Source organism: Coffea eugenioides, chromosome 11 (assembly GCF_003713205.1).
Source record: "Coffea eugenioides isolate CCC68of chromosome 11, Ceug_1.0, whole genome shotgun sequence".
Lineage (NCBI taxonomy): Eukaryota > Viridiplantae > Streptophyta > Magnoliopsida > Gentianales > Rubiaceae > Coffea > Coffea eugenioides.
In genome coordinates, this window is record NC_040045.1 from 25,802,119 (window position 1) to 25,812,884 (window position 10,766).

General features: G+C 35.0%; 1 protein-coding gene across 1 annotated transcript in view; it reads left to right on the top strand.

Moving 5' to 3' along the window:
- The first annotated feature begins 344 nt into the window (after nt 1-344).
- LOC113752137 (putative disease resistance protein At1g50180) overlaps nt 345-10,766 on the top strand; it is a 19,267-nt gene continuing 8,845 nt past the window's right edge. The window contains exons 1-2 of the mRNA XM_027296269.1: nt 345-1,386; nt 1,852-3,640. Coding sequence (XP_027152070.1) covers nt 345-1,386; nt 1,852-3,640 — 2,831 coding nt within the window. The remainder of the gene's footprint in view (nt 1,387-1,851; nt 3,641-10,766) is intronic.

Here is a 10,766-nt window from a genome sequence, read left to right on the forward strand (position 1 = left end):
TCCTTAAGAGAAACTTTAGCTCCACTCTTGAAATTGTATTATTCCATAAAAAAATGAAAAAGGGTATAAGATGTCACTGTGAAGGCAACGAGCTGGCCAGCACCATGTGGGCCGAACAATAATAATGCACCTCGTGGACATTTCAAAAGGGCAGCAGGTATAGAAATTCAATAGCATTCCTACAAAGGTTTTCAGACTTTCCAGAGCCAAGATGTGAAAGTCTACTGGCATTTGTCAATATCTGAGTCAGATAAATTGCTCTTCTTGCTATGTAAGAGTAAAGCCATCATTATGTGCTAGTGAATTCCATCCATTAGAGAAAATATAAATCAATCTCATCCAAGATGGCAGACGCAATCCTATCCTTTGCAGTAGAAAATATAGGCAAATTGGTTATTGAAGAAGGCAAGTTTCTACAAGGCGTTGGTGAGCAAGTCAGACTCCTCCATGACGATCTCAAACGGATACAAAGGTTCTTAAGATATGCAGATACGAAACAGACTGCAAGGGACAGTATACAACAGTGGGTTCCGGAGTTTAGAGCTGTCGCTTATGAAGCTAGTGATTTGGTTGAAGATTATGCTTTGAGGGTTTCAATTTCAAGCAACGGGGGCTTTACAATTACTCTAAAGAGGATTGCTTGCATCGCCATAGAAGGTTATGCCCGTCACAATTTGGGTGTGGAGATTCAAAGCCTCAGAACTAGGATCTCTAATCTCACCAAAAATTTTGGCGAGTATGGGCATGTAATGACCAGAACGGGGGAAGGAGAGTCGAGTGATACATCCAGGCAGCAGCAACTGAGGCACAATTACTCCTTTGTGGCTGACGAGGATGTGGTTGAACTGCCTAATGATGTTCAGGTGCTGGTTAAATATTTGCTGAGTGAGGTTGAAACAGAGCACAAAATAAGTGTGGCTTCGATATTCGGCATGGGAGGTATTGGCAAAACGACTCTTGCTAGAAAGGTATATCACCATGGAAGATTGAAGGATTATTTTAAAGGTTTTGCTTGGGTTTGTGTGTCACAACAATGGCAACCAAACGACCTCTTGCAAGGCATTCTATTCAAGCTTACTCCTGAAAACAGAAATGTGATTGTGACGAGCAAACAAGATGAGCTAGCAAGGCTGCTTCAACAGCACTTGCGAGCTAGGAGGTGTTTGATAGTCCTCGACGACCTTTGGTCAACGGAAGCTTGGGATTGTCTAAAAGATGCAATCCCAGTTTCGGAGCATGGATCCAAAATTTTGCTTACGACACGTAATGAAGACGTGGCAGCATATGTTGGTCCAAATGGTTATCACCACAAACTGCGTTGCTTGACCGAGGAAGAAAGTTGGGAGTTGCTACGAAAGAAATCATTGTGGGAGAGTCACGGTGCAGGTAAACATTTTTTCCTTTATTCATTTCACGTACAAGGATATGTGTATCTGTGTGTATGCGTGAGACTGATGGTCCGCATGACGAAAAATTTTAAGTACATTTTTTACTTGCTAACCAAGACATATAACATGTTTCGTGTATATCAGTGCCAATTTTTTTCTTATAGCCTTTCTGAAATTTTTAACAATTGAAATAGTACAATGGAAACATCCTTTTGTATTGTCACCATTACTTAAACACCTTGATCTTTTTTTCAGATTCATATAGTCCAGTAGATTTTTTTTAAAAAAAAAACTAAAAATGCGTCTTAAGATAGCCTTTTTCCAAGACTATTGATAGGTCTCAAATCTTTGGATTGGGAGACTTATCGGTTAACAGACTATCAAATTTTTCGTATAGTTGTTGAATGATAACATGATGCTTCGTTGTAGTTGATATTAATTCAGTTTGTGTAACGCTACACAGGTTGTGAAGATTTGGGCAAGATGGAAGATTTAGGAAAGAAAATGTTGAATAACTGTGGGGGTCTTCCATTGGCAGTGGTGGTTTTGGGTGGAATTCTTAGAACTAAAAAAACCCTCAAGGAATGGAATGAAGTGCATGAGAATATCAAATCCTATCTGGATAGGGGAGAAAAAATTGGGAAAGAAGGAGAGGTGCAAAAGGTTTTAGCTTACAGTTACTATGACCTCCCTTGGCAACTAAAACCATGCTTCCTTTACCTGGGTAAATTCAGGGAAGATTCCGACATTGGAGTAGAGAGTTTGTATCAGATGTGGATTGGAGAAGGTATGATTTTTGAGAATGATAGAAGGGAGCAAGAAACGATGATGAATGTTGCAGAGCGTTACTTGAAAGAATTAGCAATAAGATGCATGGTTGAAATTAAAGCTTATGAGGAGGGGAAGCATGCAGTAACAGAGTTGGAGTCATGTCGGCTTCATGATCTTATGAGAGATCTGTGCTTAGCCAAGGCAAAAGAGGAGAATTTGTATAAGCTGGTCGATCGAAGTACTTCACGAGATTCTCCTCCCGCAACTGAAGCACAGCATGGTTTAGTCCTCCATTTGCTTCGAGAGGATATCTCTCGATACAACTTACCGCCAAAAGAACAAACTAAGCATCTTAGCTCATTCTTGTGTGAGGCAGCCGATTGGAGATATTTTAATCTAGGGGTGAGAATAATGTCCCAAGTCAAGAATTTGAAGATGCTTAGGGTTTTGGCAATTTTATCCTTCAATATGGCCTCCCAAAGTTGTCATCTCAAATCACCTCTGGGATATGTCGGTAATCTTATCCATTTGAGATGTTTGAGATTGAGGGGTCGGGATATCAACTTGCCATATTCTTTGGGCAATTTAAAGTACTTGGAAACTCTTGATTTATCTGATAGTGATTATGATTGTAAAATACCGAACGTCCTATGGAAATTGGAACGTTTGAGATATCTTTATCTTCCGTATTGGTGGAAGGGCCCTCAGCCTAAGTGGGGCCCTCAGCCTAAGCTGCGGTTGAGCAAGAAGCTGGAGATACTTGAATCATTCAATAACAGACTTTGCTATCCTGAAGATGTATGCAAATTATCGAATCTCAGAGCTTTTAAAGCAACAGTGTATAAAAATCTTGAGGACCTGGAACACATCATCAATCATATATCAAACTTGGACTACATACACATTAGCTCACTTAGAATCGTTGACTTTGATTTTGGAAGTAACAGGGGTTTGGATGTTCTTTCAAGGGTGTTGTTTAGTAGGAATATTCATGAATTAGAGATCAGGAATAGTTTATGCAAGAAGTTACCGGATTACCAATCCCATGTGTTTCCTGACCCTGCAGAACTTACTCAATTAAAGTTGCGTCATACTAGAATTGAGGAAGACCCAATGGGAACACTTGAGAAGCTTCCTAACTTAAGAATACTGAAGCTTGGGTATTATTCTTTTGTGGGCCAAGAAATGATCTGCCACTCGATGGGATTTCCCCGACTTAAACATCTCAACCTTCGTGGGCTGGGTAACCTGAAGCAATGGAAAGTGGATGAGGGGGCCATGCCTAGGCTCTCAGGTTTACGGATTAAGTACTGTCCAAAGTTGGAAATGATTCCGGATGGGTTGAGATGTTTGACCACCCTAGAAGAGGTAACTCTAATGGAAATGCCTGAAGAATTTAGCAACAGAGTTAGGATAGAGAATGGTCAACAAGGACAAGATTATGATAAAATAAGCCACGTACCTTCAGTTAAAATTCACAGGTACTCTTTTTCTCCTTTTACTTTTTTCTCCTTCATTTTTTCTCTTTTTAATATTCTCTTTACGGTTCTTGGAATTCCCTTTTTCTTAGCATCTAGTTCCAATCTCAATTTCGATAAGCTTCACCAACAACATTCAATATTTTCTTTTGTTTTTTTTAATGACTATTGTGCCTTTTTTAATCTTTTTTTCCTCTTCGGAAGAAACGGGATCATAGTACTTGCTCTGTGAGATTCTTTTTAGTTTTAGCTTTCAAATATTTATTTTTGTTTATCTGAAACATCACCTAATGTAATTCCTGTTCCTTGACTGATTAAGGAATTTGGTGATGAGGAAGTAAGTTTATATTTGAAAGCATTGCCTTCCATATTGTAAGCTGAAATCAAAATATTTTCCTTATTTCCTCGTCTTTGGAAATGGGTTGACATACTCTCTCATAAATAAATTTAATAGATCAGTATGTGTTACCATCATATCATGTACTCATAAAAAAAAATGTTGCATGGCTTAAAAAATGCCTAATAACTATTTAAACTATTTGTGCTTCCCATTTAATTGTTTTAGATTACCATCTTTATTTAATCAAATATCTTGGATTAGACTTAAAATCTGTTTAGGATTTGGTGATAAAGAATCGTCATGTTGCCTTCAAGTCTTATTGATATCAAAACCAACAATCAGAGTGTATGCACAAATTTCGTTGCCTAAAATAAAAGACAAGAAAACTTGCACAAATATCAAATTTATTAAATCAAATGATAAGTGGGTTACAATCTCTGAAAGTTCTAGAATCAAAGAAATTAATCCCTTGATTCTTCTTCTCGAATGGCTTCAATTGAAGGGCCGAAAAGGCTTGTTCTCCAATCAAAAGAGTATTTCCTACAACTTTGGCGTAGCAAAACGAATGATTTGATGACGGCGTCAAATATTTGGAACTTTAAGTCTTCAACACCGATAACAGAAGGATTTGTTCGATTTGATTTGGACTTGGATTTGAGAGAGAAAACTCTTAAGAGAATTTGATAGAGTTTATTCGAAATTTAGGAATTTTCTTTCTATATCACATCTTGAGAGAAGACCTTTTATTTATAGCCAAAATATGTAAACTAAGTCTTCAAGAAAACCCTCAGAACCTTCCTGCATTTTGAATCACTTGTCACTTAAGAAATCCATTTAACTTAGGCTTAAATAATGGGCCAATCTAAGTAGTCCCTTGTGAACTAATAAATTAGTTAATTCACTCCAATTTAAATGGGCATTACAAATTTAATTTGATTTAATAGCCTATATAATATTGGCCCAATATGTCTGTCCAAAACATGATGGACTTCTATAATTTAATTTAATTTAATGAAGATCAATTTAATTTAAATAAATCTTGACTAAATAAATTAAATAAAATTTCTTTGTCTACACAGAGCTTGTGTTAATTCAATCAAATACTATTTACTTTAATTCGTAGTACAAAATGATATGACATGTTTGTTGAGTGATGATGCACTTTATTCCATTCTCAGTTACTAGAATTGTTTCCCATGCAAGTGGTGCCTGTGGAGGATTGGGAGGACAAAATGTTGGTGGAAAATTTCTTTTTTTTTTTGAGATTTTTTTGGTATGGGTTTAGTATTTTTTTTTTTTTTGCAGAAATGTTATCAATTTTTTTCTTAAAGATGAATGAATTTACTATAAATATTTATAGAAAAATTTTAAGATCATTATTTTTTATTACTAATTGGACAGAACCATATATATATATATAAAGGGTTGTTAAATATAAGATGCCAAAGAATTACAATTGAATAGAATGAAATATATAAGTTAAGTAGGAAAAGATGCAAGACAATTTTTTATTGGTTATAAATTTATAAGTTTAGTTGGCAGACTTTACATTTGTTTGCATTGCTTGTCCTGTTTATATTTGTTTATTATCTTGTTTCCTTTTTATTTTTAAATTACAAATAGGAATCCGTATCAAGTTCAGCTTGCAACTTCAACTAGATCGCCCCAATATATAATATTGTTTGCACGAAAAAAAATCCTTAATTTCATAAGCAACTCCCGAATTTCCGTTTTAAGTATCACTTTCGCCAAATTTTTTAAGTTTAAAGGACCAAATTAGTTTGCCACAGTACTAAGCGACCATATTGGTCAAAAACTTAAAAGCTAAGAGGACAAAATTGGTCATTTATTTGTAGTTTTAACAGTGATTTCTTCGTTAATTTTTTTTCTTCTTAATCTTCTGTCAAAAATTCTAAATTGCAACTTCATATCAAGATAAGAGACTATATTAGTACGTAGTAGTAAATGAGGAATCATTTAGCCATGACTCCAAACATATGTGATAAAATAGTAAATTTTTTTTTTAGCTGTTTTTTGGGAATTTGCCGTGGAGTCAGATTTGTTTTGCTGTTTAGCTGCTTGTGCCTTAAATACTATCTGATATACATCAAATTTAAATGACAACACCTCGTGACAACATCTAATTTTGTCATAAATAAATTAAATTTAATGACAATAGTGCTTATTATCCCATAATGTTAATTTTTTGGTGAGGATTTGTGTTATTTTCATTAATAAAACACATATTTTTGCTATGAGAAAAATCACTAAAATATTGTCATAACATGAATTTTTTGGCTATGATAACACACTTTTGTTGCCATTCCCCTGTTTCGTGAAAAAACAGATCCACTTCCAAAAGGTGAAGAAATTTTGTAAGATTTAATAGCAGATTTAGCTCAATTCTGTGGCTATTTATCTGTTGTCCTTCTGTTTAATCTTTTTCTTGTCTTTCTCAGAGTTTTCACTTTTGTATCAGCTTTTTGAAGGAAATTTGTAATTGTAGATTGAGCTCAATTTTGTGGTTATTTCTCTTCATTTTCGTGTCGTTGTGCAGATGGGTTGAACGAACACTAGTAGTAGAAACTGTTTGTCCAAGCAACCCTGTTTGACCAAAACCTTGGGCGTTGTCTTAAGAAAATTCTACACTGAATCTCCTTGCTTTCCCTGATCTCATCCCACTCAAATGTGAGGTAATTAAACTTACTTAATCTCTTTTCTTTTTTCCTCCAATTTTTAATTTATATGGAAATTTTAATGCATAGAGGGATATTATTTGAAAAACTTGGAATAATTGATTTGTAACATGGATGCTTACAGTGTTTTCACATTTTTTTTTTGCTAAATTTAATATGATTTGAAGTGGAATTATAGAAAAAAAAAAGTGGAATTATAGAATTCTGGTTTCAAAATTTAATCTGTGATGTCTTTTGATTCACAAATATGTGATTTTCGTCCACTCTTCTAGGTTCTAAAATTAAAGTTCGTTCATTTTTGTGATTTTTTTTTTGGTGTAAAAGCTGGCGCTATGTTAGTCTGTATTAACATTTATATGAAAATTTTCTCTGCTAATTGTCCCAAAAAAGGTACAAAGGCAGAGTATTGTATTCTTAATAAAGCTTGTTTTACATACAAATTAATCTTATTGTTAAAGCTTGGTATATTGCAATTTTATCTTATGGTTAGACATAAAAGAAAGTTAGTTAAAACTCTGAAACATTTGTTAAACTATTAAGGTTTATTGCAGGAAATTCTGAGCCTCAGGTTTCTTAAGAAACCAATACTTGCCTCTATTACCAATATTCTGTATTGAAAACTCTTGCCTAAAGTCTTCCGCCATCTTTCATTTGCATGTTGCAGCTTCTGTGTGGTAAGTTTCTTTGCAAATAGCAGCTGTTATGGGACTCCAAATGATCTGAAACCAGCATGACAAGGGCCAACAAGATTGCAAGTTGGTTAGGTCTTCTTATGTAGCTAGCATTTGATCCTTCACTTTACTTAGCTATTATTTGATCCTTCACTTTGGTGTTTGATTAACAAGGAGATAATGTGTGATTATTTTTAGCTTTTGGTTTGGTTAGTCTCACTTTGTTTAGCTGCTCAAACTTTTCTTGTGCTCACAAGCTGTTGGCAAAGAGCTAGATTAAGTGCAAGATTCACCAATGCAGTTGGAGGACGGCATCTATGCTCTTGTGTTCTTAAGAAGAGAGGGTTAAATTAATAAGAAACTTTCCCAATTCCCTTAACTTTTTTATTAACCTTAATTAAAAATAGGATGATCATCTAAATAAGTACAACACCAAACTAAGAAACATCCTTGGGTTGGCCAACCGGAAAACTTATTGTGTTCGAACATTGAAGAAACATTACCATAACCAATCTAAACTTTTCCTAATAAGATCCATCATTCTCCCAGAAAAGAACAATTCGACCACAACCGAATGCAAGTTTCTTGATTCCATCTCTTTTTCTGCAATTCACAGCTTTTACTCGTATTGAATTTGAAATCTATCAATAATTTTCAATAAAGGACAATAAACAGCTACATGCATGTAGACAAATCAAATCAAATCAGTTTTTTTTTTTTTTTTTGCCTTTTTCTTGTATCAACAAATGACTTTCGTTCCTCGTTTTTCAATTTGCTTAAATTTTGTTTTATTTCTTTAAAACTTCCTATGCAGTTAGAAATTTTCTTTGAATTTAAATCTTTTCTCTTTTTTTTTATTTAAATCTTTCTAGCACCTTTTTTTTTATTTAAAGCTTCTCTCTCTCTCTCTCTCTCTCTCTTCTACATATCAATAACACTTTCTACATCCCCTACCATCCTCCTCTTTTGGCCTTCCCACTTGATTTAACTGAAATTCAATGTTTCAGAAAAATACCCAACTTGGGACATTTGAGATATCTTTCATCTCCTGAGCTCTTTCTCTAACCCTAAGCTTTGGTAAATGGGTTGGGCAAGCAGTTGGAGATACTTAGATTCATTCAATAACAGGTCTTACAATTCTAGAGACTTATCCAAATTAATGAATCTCAGTTCTTTTAGAGGAATAGTGTATCACAATCTTGAGGATCTCAAACAAATCGCCAACTTAAATATTGTCACGCCCTAAATTCAGGTCCCTGTATCGGATTTGCAAAGTGGCACGCTGTATCTACGAGACTTTACTCTCATAAATACAAGACATCATGTTCATAACTTACAAAATTTGAATAAAGTTTAAATCTTACAAATATCAATTAAATACATATACTTCACTAAATTGCATCTACAAAATGCATTACTTTAACTTTCTAAAATTTAAACATTTTTCTATTTACCTCTCTCACTTATCTTCTAAATTTACACGAGCTGATTTTCTTGAACTACAAGAAAAAAAAAGACATGGGTTGAGTGACGAATCATGTAGCTATATACATATTATATACATTTGCAAATTCAGTCATACCATATCACATGCATACATCAATTAAAAATATTTGTCATCCCATTTCATATATTGCATAAATATATTTCATTGAAGGTGAGTGGCATGCACATAAGTGGCCTCGATCCAACGTGATACTTAATCCCACAGGTTCTAATGGTGGCCACCCCCAAACATGGCATAGAAACACACATAATATGGCATGATTGTATTCATTGAACACACTTGTAAATCATAAAACATATCAATCATGTCATCTCATTTCATAAATATATCTCGTAGACATGTGTAATATTCGGTTTCTGAGTAGTTAGCCTAAAGATTGAACCTCTTTTAAGAGGGCGATCAAAAGGTTTTGCGATTACCCCTTGATCACATAACATAACATAAGTCAATCGGTTAGAATCTATACCCGATCTCATGACTAACATAACATAACATGTTAGGATTAAAGTCCCTACCGTCTATTTTAGACCATTTAGAGCTTTCTGTAACATAAAATTATTCACAATTCGTATGCACATTTTTTTCATTTCATGAAAATATATCACTCATTTCATAAAACATTGCATAGAAAAATATTTCAAATAGGCATATATGATCAATTTTACATATATCAAAATCAAGCATTTAATTGAGGAAATTCATATTTAACATTTCAAAAAACTCAGAGGCGTAAGTACCACTTACCTTAAACTGCTCTCTTGAAGATATTCTTAGCACGCCCTTAAACTTACTTCAAAGTTCATGAATGTCCAATGTGTGTTCTCTTTTTTCCAACGTGAATTAAGGTTGCTTGACTTTTATATATGATGTGAACCCCCGATCTAGACAACCAAAACACCATGGCTTAGGCAGCGGAAATTTAACCCAACTAATCCCTAGAAGTCACAAAAAATTTTGATATTATCTCAACCCGTCACTACTCGAATTAACGAACCAAATGGGAGGTAGTAGAACGCCACAATCAAGGAGATACTCGATTGATAAGTTCAAGCGAATAACTTGAGAAGATTCTCAAGTATTCAAAGGAAACTCTCTTGCCAAAGAGAAAGTGAAAACTCACTAATTGTATTTAATAGTAAAAAATTGATGCAAAATAAAGAGGAAGTGGGGCTATTTATAGCCCTTACAAGCATTAACCCTAATCCAAAAATTGACCAAACTACCCTACATACTTAAGGAAGATTTTGGGCCTCACTTACTAACAAATGGGCCGCAACCAAAAATCAACGAGGAAAATCAAATAATCCTACTAAACTCAAGTATTCGTGCAACCAACTAGTCTTCACTTGAATCTTCCAATTTCCCATGTGCTTGAATGGGCCTTGGTCTTTATATTCTCATCATTCCCCTCCTCTTAAAGGCGATTTGACCCCAAATCATGACTCTCTTACAAAACAAAAGTGATGAGAGCATGTGTATAGTCACCAAGCAGCCTGCATGTCGCCTTCTTAAGCGAAGAATGATCATGACATCCTTGTGTGGAATAAGGACAACTCGTGGTGGTGGTAGATACATGTCGCGGACAGCAAGATTTCCATGACAATGGTCACACCAGCGACGTCTCAACCCTATGGGTGGATCGTGAGCGGACACCCGGTGAACCAAGGTTTGGTTGGGCTGCGAGTTGTACGAGTCAAGACGTGCAAAAACTGCATCAAAGGCCAATGTAACTCGACTAGTGTTGGTTGAAATTACTTGACCAGCACTCTCTTCGCAGATCTCTATGGTTGCTGGTATTGCACACTTCAAGATGAAGGATATCTGACCACCAACAACCTGCACAAATGAAAACACGTTAAACACCACAAAGGTGGAACAATCCAGCTCCCAGTGCCCGATGTTAGCAGCGATGAAT